Below are 16,974 nucleotides of genomic sequence, written 5' to 3'. Positions count from 1 at the left end.
AGTCCCCTTCGTGTGAGTACCTGTGCTGCGTGTTTTTGCCTTCGTGCCCTTGTGGATTGCGCAGATGATTATGGGTCTCGTCCCGTGTGTTGATCATTGTGTGCTTGTGTTATTTATTTTGTTTGGGATTCAACACTTTGTTTTGTATAGTGTTTGTTTGGTCTTCATTCCTGTGCGGTTACACGGCACCCAGGAGCGTGTGCGGACAAGACGGGCTCTAGGGAGCGTGTGCCGACAAGACGGGCTCTAGTGAGCGTGTGCGGACAGGACAGGCTCTAGTGAGCGTGTGCGGACAGGACAGGCTCTAGTGAGCGTGTGCGGACAGGACAGGCTCTAGTGAGCGTGTGTAGACAGTCTTCTGAGCAGCAGGGCTGGCACCTTATCATACTTTTCTCTCTCTTCACTGCAGGAGACCAATGAGATTGTGGCCATTAAGAAGTTCAAGGACAGTGAAGGTAAGAGGCCTGTATTTAATCAGGAAATAATTCATATTAAGTCCTGTGATAAAGAATGCTGATTTGATCCAGCCAAACCCGTCTTCTGTTATGGGTGGGTGTCTGTCTGTCTCCTGTTTGCATCTAGTCTCATGGGTTCTTCTGTCTCTCTCGCTCCTGTCTGTCTCTTCTCATCCTCTCTGTATCTTCTCTCTTGTCTGTCTTCTCATCCTCTCTGTGTCTTCTCTCCTGTCTGTCTCTTCTCATCCTGTCTGTCTCGTCTCATCCTCTCTGTATCTTCTCTCCTCTCTGTATCTTCGCTCCTGTCTGTCTTCTCATCCTCTCTGTGTCTTCTCATCCTCTCTGTATCTTCTCTCCTCTCTGTATCTTTGCTCCTGTCTGTCTCTTCTCATCCTCTCTGTATCTTCTCTCCTGTCTGTCTTCTCTCCTCTCTGTATCTTCGCTCCTGTCTGTCTTCTCATCCTCTCTGTGTCTTCTCATCCTCTCTGTATCTTCTCTCCTCTCTGTATCTTCGCTCCTGTCTGTCTTCTCATCCTCTCTGTATCTTCTCATCCTCTCTGTGTCTTCTCATCCTCTGTGTCTTCTCATCCTCTCTGTGGCTTCTTTCCTGTCTGTCTTCTCATCCTCTGTATCTTCTCTCCTGTCTGTCTCTTCTCATCCTCTGTATCTTCTCTCCTGTCTGTGTTCTCATCCTCTCTGTATCTTCTCTCCTGCCTGTCTTCTCATCCTCTCTGTGTCTTCTCTCCTGTCTGTCTTCTCATCCTCTCTGTGTCTTCTCTCCTGTCTGTCTCTTCTCATTCTCTCTGTATCTTCTCTCCTGTCTGTCGTCTCATCCTCTCTGTATCTCTTTCCTGTCTGTCTCTTCTCATCCTCTCTGTATCTTCTCTCCTGTCTGTCTTCTTATCCTGTCTCTCTTCTCTCCTGCATATCTTCTCATCCTGTCTGTCTCCTTTACTGTCTCTATCCCTTTGTGGGTTCTCCTGTCTGTCTTCTCATCCTGTCTCTCTTCTCTCCTGTCTGTCTCTTCTCTCCTGTATGTCTTCTCATTCTGTCTGTATCTTCTCTCCTGTTTGTCTTCTCATCCTGTCTCTCTCCTCTCCTGACTCTTTATCCCTTTGTGGGTCCTCTTGTCTGTCTCTCTTATCTCACCCTGTCTGTCTCTCCTCTCATGGTTCTCATGTCTGTCTTCTCATCCTGTCTGTTCTCTCCTTTCATCCTGTCTGTCCTCTCTTCCTGTCTGTCCTCCCTGTATGTCCTCTCTTCCTGTCTGTCCTCTATTCCTGTCTTTCCTCTCCTCTTATCCTGTTTGTCTCCTCTCATCCTGTCTGTCCTCTCTTCCTGTCTGTCTCCACTCCTCTCTTCCTGTCTGTCTCCACTCCTCTCTTCCTGTCTGTCTCCACTCCTCTCTTCCTGTCTGTCTCCACTCCTCTCTTCCTGTCTGTCTCCACTCCTCTCTTACTGTCTGTCTCCACTCCTCTCTTACTGTCTTTCTCCACTCCTCTCTTACTGTCTTTCTCCACTCCTCTTCCTGCCTGTTCTCTCCTCTCTTCCTGTCTGTCGCCACTCCTCTCTTCCTGTCTGTCTCCACTCCTCTCTTCCTGTCTGTCTCCACTCTTCTCTTCATGTCTGACTCCACTCCTCTTCCTGTCTGTTCTCTCCTCTCTTCCTGTCTGTCTCCACTCCTCTCTTCCTGTCTGTCTCCACTCCTCTCTTACTGTCTTTTTCCACTCCTCTCTTCCTGTCTGTCTCCACTCCTCTCTTCCTGTCTGTCTCCACTCCTCTCTTCCTGTCTGTCTCCACTCCTCTCTTCCTGTCTGACTCCACTCCTCTTCCTGTCTGACTCCACTCCTCTTCCTGTCTGTTCTCTCCTCTCTTCCTGTCTGTCTCCACTCCTCTCTTACTGTCTTTTTCCACTCCTCTTCCTGTCTGTTCTCTCCTCTCTTCCTGTCTGTCTCCACTCCTCTCTTCCTGTCTGTCTCCACTCCTCTCTTACTGTCTTTCTCCACTCCTCTTCCTGTCTGTCTCCACTCCTCTCTTCCTGTCTGTTCTCTCCTCTCTTCCTGTCTGTCTCCACTCCTCTCTTCCTGTCTGTCTCCACTCCTCTCTTACTGTCTTTCTCCACTCCTCTTCCTGTCTGTCTCCACTCCTCTCTTCCTGTCTGTCTCCTCTCCTCTCTTCCTGTCTGTCTCCTCTCCTCTCTTCCTGTCTGTCTCCACTCCTCTCTTACTGTCTTTCTCCACTCCTCTTCCTGTCTGATCTCTCCTCTCTTCCTGTCTGTCTCCACTCCTCTCTTCTTGTCTGTCTGTTCTCTCCTCTCTTCACGTCTGTTCTCTCCTCTCATCCTGTCTGTCCTCTCTTCCTGTCTGTCTCCACTCCTCTCTTACTGTCTTTCTCCTCTTTTCCTGTCTGTTCTCTCCTCTCTTCCTGTCGGTCTCTCCTTTCCCCAGAGAATGAGGAGGTTAAGGAGACCACACTCCGGGAGCTGAAGATGCTCCGAACCTTGAAGCAGGAGAATATCGTGGAGCTGAAGGAAGCCTTCCGCAGGAGGGGGAAACTCTACCTGGTGTTTGAGTATGTAGAGAAGGTAAGACTAGCTTCACTTGTAGTCTCCTGCAGTGAATATTGATTATATCTCAGAATAATAAGACTTCTGAAGCCTTCAAATTATAGTTTAGATGTTGATCAAATAAATAGTCCAGGAGATTGATACTGATCCCTTCTGTTGGTCTCTTCTAGAACATGCTGGAGCTGCTGGAGGAGCTTCCTAACGGAGTGCCGTCTGATAAAGTCAGGAACTACATCTACCAGCTGATCAAAGCTATCCATTGGTGTCATAAGAACGACATTGTCCACCGGGGTAAGGAGACATGATGCTTTAGGAACCAGAACCAATTAACACACCTTTAATATACCAGAGCCTCAGCCTTCCATTAGGCCCTAGTGCACACTCTTCAGGTAATATGAAGTCCCAGCATTCCTCCGTCCTGCCATGACATCTTTTCTGGTTTGATAGTTTAATAGTCTGTTCAGTGTCTCAGATGATGAGAGCTTGTGACTTGGAGTACAGCAACACTCCAGATGGCTTGCCATCTTTCAGACAACATGATGACAATATTATGGAGGCAAACCATTTCCCCTCACTATGACCTGACTTAGGGTTAGCTAACCCTAACCCATATTCCCTCATTATGACCTGACTTAGGGTTAGCTAAGCCTAACCCACACCCCTCACTATGACCTGACTTAGGGTTAGCTAACCCTAACCCATATCCCCTCACTATGACCTGACTTAGGGTTAGCTAACCCTAACCCATATCCCCTCACTATGACCTGACTTAGGGTTAGCTAATCCTAACCCATATCCCCTCACTATGACCTGACTTATGGTTAGCTAACCCTAACCCATATTCCCTCATTATGACCTGACTTAGGGTTAGCTAACCCTAACCCATATCCCCTCACTATGACTTGACTTAGCTAACCCTAACCTATATCCCCTCACTATGACCTGACTTAGGGTTAGCTAACCCTAACCCATATTCCCTCATTATGACCTGACTTAGGGTTAGCTAACCCTAACCCATATCCCCTCACTATGACCTGACTTAGGGTTAGCTAACCCTAACCTATATCCCCTCACTATGACCTGACTTAGGGTTAGCTAACCCTAACCCATATCCCCTCACTATGACCTGACTTAGGGTTAGCTAACCCTAACCCATATCCCCTCACTATGACCTGACTTAGGGTTAGCTAACCCTAACCCATATCCCCTCACTCCTGTCTCTCTCCCTCCTGTCTATATCTGTCTCTGTCTTATCTCTCTCTCCCTCCTTTGTCTCTGTCTCTACCTCCTGTCTGTCTCTCCTTCCTGTCTGTCTCTGTCTCTCTCTCCTCAGATATAAAGCCAGAGAACCTTCTAATCAGTTCTGATGACATCCTCAAGCTATGTGACTTCGGTGAGCAGAGCAACCTGTCTGTCTGTCATCTTTATTCAGTCAGTAACAGCACCAACCTGTTAGAGAATCTTTAGTCTCTGCTGTTCAACCTGTATCAACTTTTTCATTTCTTCAGTCCTTAGCCATTAACATGTTGATTTAAGTTCCCATAGAAACAGCTAGTCTTCATATGGAGTTATGTTAGCCTGTCTTCTCTGGAAGGTTAGTGTCTGTCTGACACTCCGAGTCACTCACTCACTCACTCACTCACTCACTCACTCACTCACTCACTCACTCACTCACTCACTCTTCTCATTCCATGTTGACACACAGCTCTCCTCATTCCATGTTGACACACAGCTCTCCTCATTCCAAGTCGACACACAGCTCTCCTCATTCCAAGTCGACACACAGCTCTCCTCATTCAAAGTCGACACACAGCTCTCCTCATTCCAAGTCGACACACAGCTCTCCTCATTCCAAGTCGACACACAGCTCTCCTCATTCCAAGTCGACACACAGCTCTCCTCATTCCATGTTGGCACACAGCTCTCCTCATTCCAAGTCGACACACAGCTCTCCTCATTCCAAGTCGACACACGCTGTCCTCATTCCAAGTCGACACACAGCTCTCCTCATTCCATGTGGTCACACAGCTGTCCTCATTCCAAGTCGACACACAGCTCTCCTCATTCCAAGTCGACACACAGCTCTCCTCATTCCATGTGGACACACAGCTCTCCTCATTCCATGTTGACACACAGCTCTCGTCATTCCAAGTCGACACACAGCTCTCCTCATTCCATGTGGACACACGCTGTCCTCATTCCAAGTCGACACACAGCTCTCCTCATTCCATGTGGACACACGCTGTCCTCATTCCAAGTCGACACACAGCTCTCCTCATTCCATGTGGACACACGTTGTCCTCATTCCATGTCGACACACAGCTCTCCTCATTCCATGTGGTCACACAGCTGTCCTCATTCCATGTGGACACACGCTGTCCTCATTCCAAGTCGACACACAGCTCTCCTCATTCCATGTGGTCACACGGCTGTCCTCATTCCATGTGGACACACGCTGTCCTCATTCCAAGTCGACACACAGCTCTCCTCATTCCATGTGGTCACACAGCTGTCCTCATTCCATGTGGACACACGCTGTCCTCATTCCAAGTCGACACACAGCTCTCCTCATTCCATGTGGACACACGCTGTCCTCATTCCATGTCGACACACAGCTCTCCTCATTCCATGTGGTCACACAGCTGTCCTCATTCAATGTGGTCTTGGGGTTGTTACTACCACATTGATAGCTACTATTTTTCACATGTATTTTCCTAACCCTTTGAATGCTGTTTCATTCTTTCTTTCATTGTCATGTGATAATATTCTGCTGCACATCCAGTCAGTCAGGTTGGTGTTCTGGTGGTACCAGACACTATGATATTCAGGTTGGTGTTCTGGTGGTACCAGACACTATGATAGTCAGGTTGGTGTTGGGTGGTACCAGACACTATGATAGTCAGGTTGGTGTTGGGTGGTACCAGACACTATGATAGTCAGGTTGGTGTTGGGTGGTACCAGACACTATGATAGTCAGGTTGGTGTTGGGTGGTACCAGACACTATGATAGTCAGGTTGGTGTTGGGTGGTACCAGACACTATGATAGTCAGGTTGGTGTTGGGTGGTACCAGACACTATGATAGTCAGGTTGGTGTTCTGGTGGTACCAGACACTATGATAGTCAGGTTGGTGTTGGGTGGTGCCAGACACTATGATAGTCAGGTTGGTGTTGGGTGGTACCAGACACTATGATAGTCAGGTTGGTGTTGGGTGGTACCAGACACTATGATAGTCAGGTTGGTGTTGGGTGGTACCAGACACTATGATAGTCAGGTTGGTGTTGGGTGGTACCAGACACTATGATAGTCAGGTTGGTGTTGGGTGGTTCTGGTGGTACCAGACACTATGATAGTCAGGTTGGTGTTGGGTGGTACCAGACACTATGATAGTCAGGTTGGTGTTCTGGTGGTACCAGACACTATGATAGTCAGGTTGGTGTTCTGGTGGTACCAGACACTATGATAGTCAGGTTGGTGTTCTGGTGGTACCAGACACTATGATAGTCAGGTTGGTGTTCTGGTGGTACCAGACACTATGATAGTCAGGTTGGTGTTCTGGTGGTACCAGACACTATGATAGTCAGGTTGGTGTTGGGTGGTACCAGACACTATGATAGTCAGGTTGGTGTTGGGTGGTACCAGACACTATGATAGTCAGGTTGGTGTTCTGGTGGTACCAGACACTATGATAGTCAGGTTGGTGTTCTGGTGGTACCAGACACTATGATAGTCAGGTTGGTGTTCTGGTGGTACCAGACACTATGATAGTCAGGTTGGTGTTCTGGTGGTACCAGACACTATGATAGTCAGGTTGGTGTTGGGTGGTACCAGACACTATGATAGTCAGGTTGGTGTTGGGTGGTACCAGACACTATGATAGTCAGGTTGGTGTTCTGGTGGTACCAGACACTATGATAGTCAGGTTGGTGTTCTGGTGGTACCAGACACTATGATAGTCAGGTTGGTGTTCTGGTGGTACCAGACACTATGATAGTCAGGTTGGTGTTCCAGACACTATGGTGGTTGGTGTTCTGGTGGTACCAGACACTATGATAGTCAGGTTGGTGTTCTGGTGGTACCAGACACTATGATAGTCAGGTTGGTGTTCTGGTGGTACCAGACACTATGATAGTCAGGTTGGTGTTGGGTGGTGCCAGACACTATGAAATTCAGGTTGGTGTTCTGGTGGTACCAGACACTATGATAGTCAGGTTGGTGTTGGGTGGTACCAGACACTATGATAGTCAGGTTGGTGTTCGGTGGTGCCAGACACTATGATAGTCAGGTTGGTGTTCTGGTGGTACCAGACACTATGATAGTCAGGTTGGTGTTGGGTGGTGCCAGACACTATGATATTCAGGTTGGTGTTCTGGTGGTACCAGACACTATGATAGTCAGGTTGGTGTTGGGTGGTACCAGACACTATGATAGTCAGGTTGGTGTTGGGTGGTACCAGACACTATGATAGTCAGGTTAGTGTTGGGTGGTACCAGACACTATGATATTCAGGTTGGTGTTGGGTGGTACCAGACACTATGATAGTCAGGTTGGTGTTGGGTGGTACCAGACACTATGATAGTCAGGTTGGTGTTGGGTTTTACCAGACACTATGATAGTCAGGTTGGTGTTGGGTGGTACCAGACACTATGATAGTCAGGTTGGTGTTCTGGTGGTACCAGACACTATGATAGTCAGGTTGGTGTTGGGTGGTGCCAGACACTATGATATTCAGGTTGGTGTTCTGGTGGTACCAGACACTATGATAGTCAGGTTGGTGTTGGGTGGTACCAGACACTATGATAGTCAGGTTGGTGTTCTGGTGGTACCAGACACTATGATAGTCAGGTTGGTGTTCTGGTGGTACCAGACACTATGATAGTCAGGTTGGTGTTCTGGTGGTACCAGACACTATGATATTCAGGTTGGTGTTCTGGTGGTACCAGACACTATGATAGTCAGGTTGGTGTTCTGGTGGTACCAGACACTATGATAGTCAGGTTGGTGTTCTGGTGGTACCAGACACTATGATAGTCAGGTTAGTGTTGGGTGGTACCAGACACTATGATAGTCAGGTTGGTGTCGGGTGGTACCAGACACTATGATAGTCAGGTTGGTGTTCTGGTGGTACCAGACACTATGATAGTCAGGTTGGTGTTCTGGTGGTGTCAGGTTGGTGTTCTGGTGGTACCAGACACTATGATAGTCAGGTTGGTGTTCTGGTGGTACCAGACACTATGATAGTCAGGTTGGTGTTCTGGTGGTACCAGACACTATGATAGTCAGGTTGGTGTTGGGTGGTACCAGACACTATGATAGTCAGGTTGGTGTTGGGTGGTACCAGACACTATGACAGTCAGGTTGGTGTTCTGGTGGTACCAGACACTATGATAGTCAGGTTGGTGTTGGGTGGTACCAGACACTATGATAGTCAGGTTGGTGTTCTGGTGGTACCAGACACTATGATAGTCAGGTTGGTGTTCTGGTGGTACCAGACACTATGATAGTCAGGTTGGTGTTCTGGTGGTACCAGACACTATGATAGTCAGGTTGCTGTTCTGGTGGTACCAGACACTATGATAGTCAGGTTGGTGTTCTGGTGGTACCAGACACTATGATAGTCAGGTTGGTGTTGGGTGGTGCCAGACACTATGATATTCAGGTTGGTGTTCTGGTGGTACCAGACACTATGATAGTCAGGTTGGTGTTCTGGTGGTACCAGACACTATGATAGTCAGGTTGGTGTTGGGTGGTACCAGACACTATGATAATCAGGTTGGTGTTCGGTGCTGCCAGAGACTATGATAGTCAGGTTGGTGTTCTGGTGGTACCAGACACTATGATAGTCAGGTTGGTGTTGGGTGGTGCCGGACACTATGATATTCAGGTTGGTGTTCTGGTGGTACCAGACACTATGATAGTCAGGTTGGTGTTGGGTGGTACCAGACACTATGATAGTCAGGTTGGTGTTGGGTGGTACCACACACTATGATAGTCAGGTTGGTGTTGGGTGGTGCCAGACACTATGATAGTCAGGTTAGTGTTGGGTGGTACCAGACACTATGATATTCAGGTTGGTGTTCTGGTGGTACCAGACACTATGATAGTCAGGTTGGTGTTCTGGTGGTACCAGACACTATGATAGTCGGGTTAGTGTTGGGTGGTACCAGACACTATGATAGTCAGGTTGGTGTCGGGTGGTACCAGACACTATGATAGTCAGGTTTGTGTTCTGGTGGTACCAGACACTATGATAGTCAGGTTGGTGTTCTGGTGGTACCAGACACTATGATAGTCAGGTTGGTGTTCTGGTGGTACCAGACACTATGATAGTCAGGTTGGTGTTCTGGTGGTACCAGACACTATGATAGTCAGGTTGGTGTTGGGTGGTACCAGACACTATGATAGTCAGGTTGGTGTTGGGTGGTACCAGACACTATGATAGTCAGGTTGGTGTTGGGTGGTACCAGACACTATGATAATCAGGTTGGTGTTCGGTGGTGCCAGAGACTATGATAGTCAGGTTGGTGTTCTGGTGGTACCAGACACTATGATAGTCAGGTTGGTGTTGGGTGGTACCAGACACTATGATAGTCAGGTTGGTGTTGGGTGGTACCAGACACTATGATAGTCAGGTTGGTGTTGGGTGGTACCAGACACTATGATAGTCAGGTTGGTGTTGGGTGGTACCAGACACTATGATAGTCAGGTTAGTGTTGGGTGGTACCAGACACTATGATAGTCAGGTTGGTGTTGGGTGGTACCAGACACTATGATAGTCAGGTTGGTGTTGGGTGGTACCAGACACTATGATAGTCCGGTTGGTGTTGGGTGGTACCAGACACTATGATAGTCAGGTTGGTGTTGGGTGGTACCAGACACTATGATAGTCAGGTTGGTGTTGGGTGGTACCAGACACTTTGATAGTCAGGTTGGTGTTGGGTGGTACCAGACACTATGATAGTCAGGTTGGTGTTGGGTGGTACCAGACACTATGATAGTCAGGTTGGTGTTGGGTGGTACCAGACACTATGATAGTCAGGTTGGTGTTGGGTGGTACCAGACACTATGATAGTCAGGTTGTTGTTCTGGTGGTACCAGACACTATGATAAAGCACATCACGAAGTGAAACATTTCTTTGAGCACCCTGATACGTCAATATACTCTGTAGAGCAGTACATCTACAGTCTATGTTTAGCTGCTCAGTGTTGACTCATTCTGTTGAATCAATTAATACAGATAGCGAGAGAGGGGGGGGGGGTCTGACTGGTTGCTCTTAGACTGTTGTTCCTGTGTCCTCATCATCCTACTGAAATTCTTTTACTGTCTTAGCTGTGTTCCTGGTTAGTTGGTCTCCGAGGTCACTTCCTGTTCTCTCTCTTATTCACTGCACTGTCTGTCTTCTCTTGTCAGGCTTCGCCCGTAATCTCTCAGAGGGAAATGATGCCAACTACACAGAGTACGTGGCCACGAGATGGTACCGCTCTCCAGAACTACTGCTGGGGTGAGTTTCGTGTATGTGTGTCATTCTGGTTGAGTCCATTCTACCTGGATACTGTAAACATTCACCAACACGTGTTAATGGTGTGCAGTACAGGTATGATACTGCAGACATGAACCATACAATTATAATGACCAACACCCTCTCTCCCCTCTTCCCCCAGGGCTCCGTATGGTAAGGCAGTTGACATGTGGTCAGTAGGCTGTATCCTGGGTGAGCTGAGTGATGGCCAGCCGTTGTTCCCAGGAGAGAGTGAGATAGATCAGCTCTTCATCATCCAGAAGGTCCTGGGACCACTGCCTACTGAACAGATGAAACTCTTCTACAATAACCCTCGATTCCACGGGCTAAGGGTAGGACAGGCTGGAAACTGTCTCTGCTCTCAGTACTCTCGCTATCTGTCCACCTCTCTTCCCCCTCACTCCCCCTCACATGCTCTCTTACTCTTCTCTTCTTCCTGTTCTTTCCAACTCACTCCATCTTTCGATCTCTGGTCTTATTTCAGTATTCTCTCTCTCTCTCTCTCTCTCTCTCTTTTTCCGTCCTCTCCCTCTCTCTCTTGCTAGCTGTGGCATGACTGATTGGATCACAGTGACACATCATTTATCTCCATTCTGCCTTGAGGAGTGGTTCAGATCATTACTGACTTGCTGGTTTCCTGGCTGGTGTTACTGACTGGTGTTTCTGTCTGGTGTTACTTGCTGGCGTTACTGACTGGCTGACGTTACTGACTGGTTGGTTGGCTGGCTAGCTTACTGGATGGCTGGCTTGCTAGTTGGCTAGCTGACCGGCTTGTGTACAGACCGGCTGGTTGGCTGACTGGTTGGCGGGTTGGTTGTCTGGTTGACTCGCTGACTGGCCGGTTGACTTGCTGGCTGACTGGCATTACTGACTGACTGGCTGGCTGGATGACTGACAGACTGGTTGGCTGACTAGCTGGTTGACTGGCTGGTTGACCGACCGGCTGGCTAGCTGGCTTGTTGACTGACTGGCTGGCTGGATGACTGACAGACTGGTTGGCTGACTATTTGGTTGACTGGCTGGTTGACTGATCGGCTGGCTTGTTGACTGACTGGCTGGCTGGATGACTGACAGACTGGTTGGCTGACTAGCTGGTTGACTGGCTGGTTGACTGACCGACCGGCTGGCTAGCTGGCTTGTTGACTGACTGGCTGATTGACTTGCTAACTGGCTGGTTGGCTGGCTGACTGGCTTGTGTACAGACTGGCTGGCTGGCTGGTTGACTGACTGGTTGGCGGGTTGGCTGGCTGGTTGACTGACTGGCTGGTTGACTCGCTGTATGACTGGTTGACTTGCTGACTGGCTGGCTGACTGGCATTACTGACTGACTGGCTGTCTGGATGACTGACAGACTGGTTGGCTGACTAGCTGGTTGACTGGCTTGTTGACTGACTGGCTTGTTGACTTGCTAACTGGGTGTTTGACTTGCTGGCTGGCTGGCTAGCTGGTTGGCTGGCTTGTTGGCTGACTGGCTTGTTGACTTGCTAACTGGGTGGTTGTCTTGCTAGCTGGCTGGCTAGCTGGTTGGCTGGCTTTTTGAATGACTGGCTGGTTGACTGACTGGCTGACAGGCTGGTTGACGGGAATACTGACTGACTCGCTGGTTGACTAGCTGACTGACTGACTGGTTGACGGGCTGGCTGGCTGACGGGTTGGCTGGCTGACTGGCTGACTGGCTGCTGATGGTGGTAGAGGCATGACATGCAAACCATGCTATTTGTTGTGTGCTTTTCAGTTCCCAGCAGTGAACCACCCCACCACCCTGGAGAGGAAGTACCTGGGGTTCATCAGTGGAGCCCTGCTGGACCTCATGAAGGTAAGGTCAGAGGTCAGGAGTTAAAGGTCAGGGATGCTACTGGGGTTAGGTTTAGGGTTATGCTGATTCACACTGAAAGTAGGGTATGACTCTCCATTCCATTAAAACACATGCCTCTAATGTATCTGTAATGTAATGTATCTGTAATGTAATGTCAGGTATCTTTAATGTATTTAATGTATCTGTAATGTAATGTATCTGTAATGTAATGTATCTGTAATGTTATGTATCTGTAATGTATCTGTAATGTCATGTATCTGTAATGTCATGTATCTGTAATGTTATGTCAGGTATCTTTAATGTATTTAATGTATCTGTAATGTAATGTATCTGTAATGTAATGTATCTGTAATGTTATGTATCTGTAATGTATCTGTAATGTCATGTATCTGTAATGTCATGTATCTGTAATGTTATGTCAGGTATCTTTAATGTATTTAATGTATCTGTAATGTTATGTATCTGTAATGTATCTGTAATGTCATGTATCTGTAATGTAATGTATCTGTAATGTTATGTCAGGTATCTTTAATGTATTTAATGTCTCTGTAATGTAATGTATCTGTAATGTCATGTATCTGTAATGTCATGTATCTGTAATGTAATGTCAGGTATCTTTAATGTATTTAATGTCTCTGTAATGTAATGGCAGGTATCTGTAATGTAATGTCTGTAATGTAATGTCATGTATCTGTAATGTCATGTATCTGTAATGTCATGTATCTGTTATATAATGTTATGTATCTGTAATGTTATGTAAATGTAATGTTATGTGTCTGTAATGTCATGTATCTGTAATGTAATGTCATGTATCTGTAATGTCATGTATCTGTAATGTCATGTATCTGTAATGTAATGTCATGTATCTGTAATGTCATGTATCTGTAATGTAATGTATCTGTAATGTAATGTAATGTATATGTAATGTAATGTTATGTATCTGTAAAGTTATGTATCTGTAATGTCAGGTATCTTTAATGTATTTAATGTCTCTGTAATGTAATGGCAGGTATCTGTAATGTAATGTATATGTAATGTAATGTAATGCATCTGTAATGTAATGTATCTGTAATGTAATGTCATGTATCTGTAATGTAATGTATCTGTAATGTTATGTCATGTATCTGTAATGTCATGTATCTGTAATGTCATGTATCTGTAATGTTATGTCATGTATCTGTAATGTTATGTCATGTATCTGTAATGTTATGTATCTGTAATGTCATGTATCTGTAATGTAATGTATCTGTCAAGTAATGTCAGGTATCTTTAATGTATTTAATGTCTCTGTAATGTCATGTATCTGTAATGTCATGTATCTGTAATGTCATGTATCTGTAATGTCATGTATCTGTCAAGTAATGTCAGGTATCTTTAATGTATTTAATGTATCTGTAATGTCATGTATCTGTAATGTTATGTCAGGTATCTTTAATGTATTTAATGTCTCTGTAATGTAATGTATCTGTAATGTTATGTATCTGTAATGTCATGTATCTGTAATGTTATGTCAGGTATCGTTAATGTATTTAATGTCTCTGTAATGTAATGGCAGGTATCTGTAATGTAATGTATATGTAATGTAATGTAATGCATCTGTAATGTAATGTATCTGTAATGTAATGTCATGTATCTGTAATGTAATGTATCTGTAATGTTATGTCATGTATCTGTAATGTCATGTATCTGTAATGTCATGTATCTGTAATGTTATGTCATGTATCTGTAATGTTATGTCATGTATCTGTAATGTTATGTATCTGTAATGTCATGTATCTGTAATGTAATGTATCTGTCAAGTAATGTCAGGTATCTTTAATGTATTTAATGTCTCTGTAATGTCATGTATCTGTAATGTCATGTATCTGTAATGTCATGTATCTGTAATGTCATGTATCTGTCAAGTAATGTCAGGTATCTTTAATGTATTTAATGTATCTGTAATGTCATGTATCTGTAATGTCATGTATCTGTAATGTTATGTCAGGTATCTTTAATGTATTTAATGTCTCTGTAATGTAATGTATCTGTAATGTTATGTATCTGTAATGTCATGTATCTGTAATGTTATGTCAGGTATCGTTAATGTATTTAATGTCTCTGTAATGTAATGGCAGGTATCTGTAATGTAATGTATATGTAATGTAATGTAATGCATCTGTAATGTAATGTATCTGTAATGTAATGTCATGTATCTGTAATGTAATGTATCTGTAATGTTATGTCATGTATCTGTAATGTCATGTATCTGTAATGTCATGTATCTGTAATGTTATGTCATGTATCTGTAATGTTATGTCATGTATCTGTAATGTTATGTATCTGTAATGTCATGTATCTGTAATGTAATGTATCTGTCAAGTAATGTCAGGTATCTTTAATGTATTTAATGTCTCTGTAATGTCATGTATCTGTAATGTCATGTATCTGTAATGTCATGTATCTGTAATGTAATGTATCTGTCAAGTAATGTCAGGTATCTTTAATGTATTTAATGTATCTGTAATGTCATGTATCTGTAATGTTATGTCAGGTATCTTTAATGTATTTAATGTCTCTGTAATGTAATGTATCTGTAATGTTATGTATCTGTAATGTCATGTATCTGTAATGTAATGTATCTAATGTTATGTATCTGTAATGTCATGTATCTGTAATGTAATGTCATGTATCTTTAATGTATCTGTAATGTTATTTATCTGTAATGTCATGTATCTGTAATGTCATGTATCTGTAATGTAATGGCAGGTATCTTTTAATGTATTTAATGTCTCTGTAATGTAATGTCAGGTATCGTTAATGTATTTAATGTCTCTGTAATTTAATGTCTCTGTAATGTCATCTATCTGTAATGTAATGTATCTGTAATGTAATGTCTCTGTAATGTAATGTCAGGTATCTTTAATGTATTTAATGTATCTGTAATGTCATGTATCTGTAATGTCATGTATCTGTAATGTCATGTATCTGTAATGTAATGTCAGGTATCTTTAATGTATTTAATGTATCTGTAATGTCATGTATCTGTAATGTCATGTATCTGTAATGTTATGTCAGGTATCTTTAATGTATTTAATGTCTCTGTAATGTAATGTATCTGTAATGTTATGTCATGTATCTTTAATGTATTTAATGTCTCTGTAATGTAATGTATCTGTAATGTAATGTATCTGTAATGTTATGTCAGGTATCTTTAATGTATTTAATGTCTCTGTAATGTAATGTATCTGTAATGTCATGTATCTGTAATGTCATGTATCTGTAATGTAATGTCAGGTATCTTTAATGTATTTAATGTATCTGTAATGTCATGTATCTGTAATGTTATGTCAGGTATCTTTAATGTATTTAATGTATCTGTAATGTAATGTATCTGTAATGTAATGTATCTGTAATGTTATGTCAGGTATCTTTAATGTATTTAATGTCTCTGTAATGTAATGTATCTGTAATGTCATGTATCTGTAATGTCATGTATCTGTAATGTAATGTCAGGTATCTTTAATGTATTTAATGTATCTGTAATGTCATGTATCTGTAATGTTATGTCAGGTATCTTTAATGTATTTAATGTCTCTGTAATGTAATGTATCTGTAATGTCATGTATCTGTAATGTCATGTATCTGTAATGTAATGTCAGGTATCTTTAATGTATTTAATGTATCTGTAATGTAATGTATCTGTAATGTAATTTATCTGTAATGTCATGTATCTGTAATGTAATGTATCTGTAATGTTATGTATCTGTAATGTATCTGTAATGTAATGTATCTGTAATGTAATGTCAGGTATCTTTAATGTATTTAATGTATCTGTAATGTAATGTCAGGTATCGTTAATGTAATGTATCTGTAATGTCATGTATCTGTAATGTTATGTCAGGTATCTTTAATGTATTTAATGTCTCTGTAATGTAATGTATCTGTAATGTCATGTATCTGTAATGTAATGTATCTGTAATGTAATGGCAGGTATCTGTAATGTAATGTATCTGTAATGTAATGTATCTGTAATGTAATGTATCTGTAATGTAATGGCAGGTATCTGTAATGTAATGTATCTGTAATGTAATGTATCTGTAATGTAATGTAATGTATCTGTAATGTATTTAATGTATCTGTTACCGTCTATTCAGAAAGTATTCAGACCTCTTAACTTTGTTTACAGCCTTAAAATTCCCCTCATCAATCTACACACAAAATCCCATAATGACCAAGCAAAAACATTTTTTAAAATATTTTTTTTGCAAATATAACATTTACGTTAGTATTCAGACCTTTTACTCAGTACTTTGTTGAAGCATCTTTGGCTGTGATTAATGCCTTCAGTCTTCTTGGTACACCTGTATTTGGGGAGTTTCTCCCATTCTTCTCTGTAGATCCTATCAAGCTCTGTCAGGTTGGATGGGGAGCGTTGCTACACAGCTATTTTCAAGTCTCTCCAGAGATGTTCAATCAGGTTCAAGTCCGGGCTCTGGCTTGGCCATTCAAGGACTTTCAGAGACTTGTCCCGAAGCCACTCCTGCATTGCCTTCGGCTGTGTTCTAAGGGTCGTTGTCCTGTTGGAAGGTGAGCCTCTCTGTACTTTGCTCCGTTCATCTTTCTTTTGATCCTGAC

The 16,974-nt window shown here is 43.6% G+C and overlaps 1 protein-coding gene across 1 annotated transcript in view; it reads left to right on the top strand.

The window, feature by feature from the left end:
- Positions 1-16,974, top strand: part of LOC139411482 (cyclin-dependent kinase-like 5) — a 179,715-nt gene that overhangs the window by 67,762 nt on the left and 94,979 nt on the right. Inside the window, exons 4-10 of the mRNA XM_071157959.1 lie at positions 410-455; positions 2,903-3,039; positions 3,192-3,312; positions 4,355-4,414; positions 10,433-10,523; positions 10,684-10,873; positions 12,277-12,357. Coding sequence (XP_071014060.1) covers positions 410-455; positions 2,903-3,039; positions 3,192-3,312; positions 4,355-4,414; positions 10,433-10,523; positions 10,684-10,873; positions 12,277-12,357 — 726 coding nt within the window. The remainder of the gene's footprint in view (positions 1-409; positions 456-2,902; positions 3,040-3,191; positions 3,313-4,354; positions 4,415-10,432; positions 10,524-10,683; positions 10,874-12,276; positions 12,358-16,974) is intronic.

The sequence above is a fragment of the Oncorhynchus clarkii genome, chromosome 1 (genome assembly GCF_045791955.1).
Source record: "Oncorhynchus clarkii lewisi isolate Uvic-CL-2024 chromosome 1, UVic_Ocla_1.0, whole genome shotgun sequence".
Taxonomy (NCBI): domain Eukaryota; kingdom Metazoa; phylum Chordata; class Actinopteri; order Salmoniformes; family Salmonidae; genus Oncorhynchus; species Oncorhynchus clarkii.
Note: the sequence above shows the minus strand (reverse complement) of the source record. Positions and strands in the feature narration are given on the sequence as shown.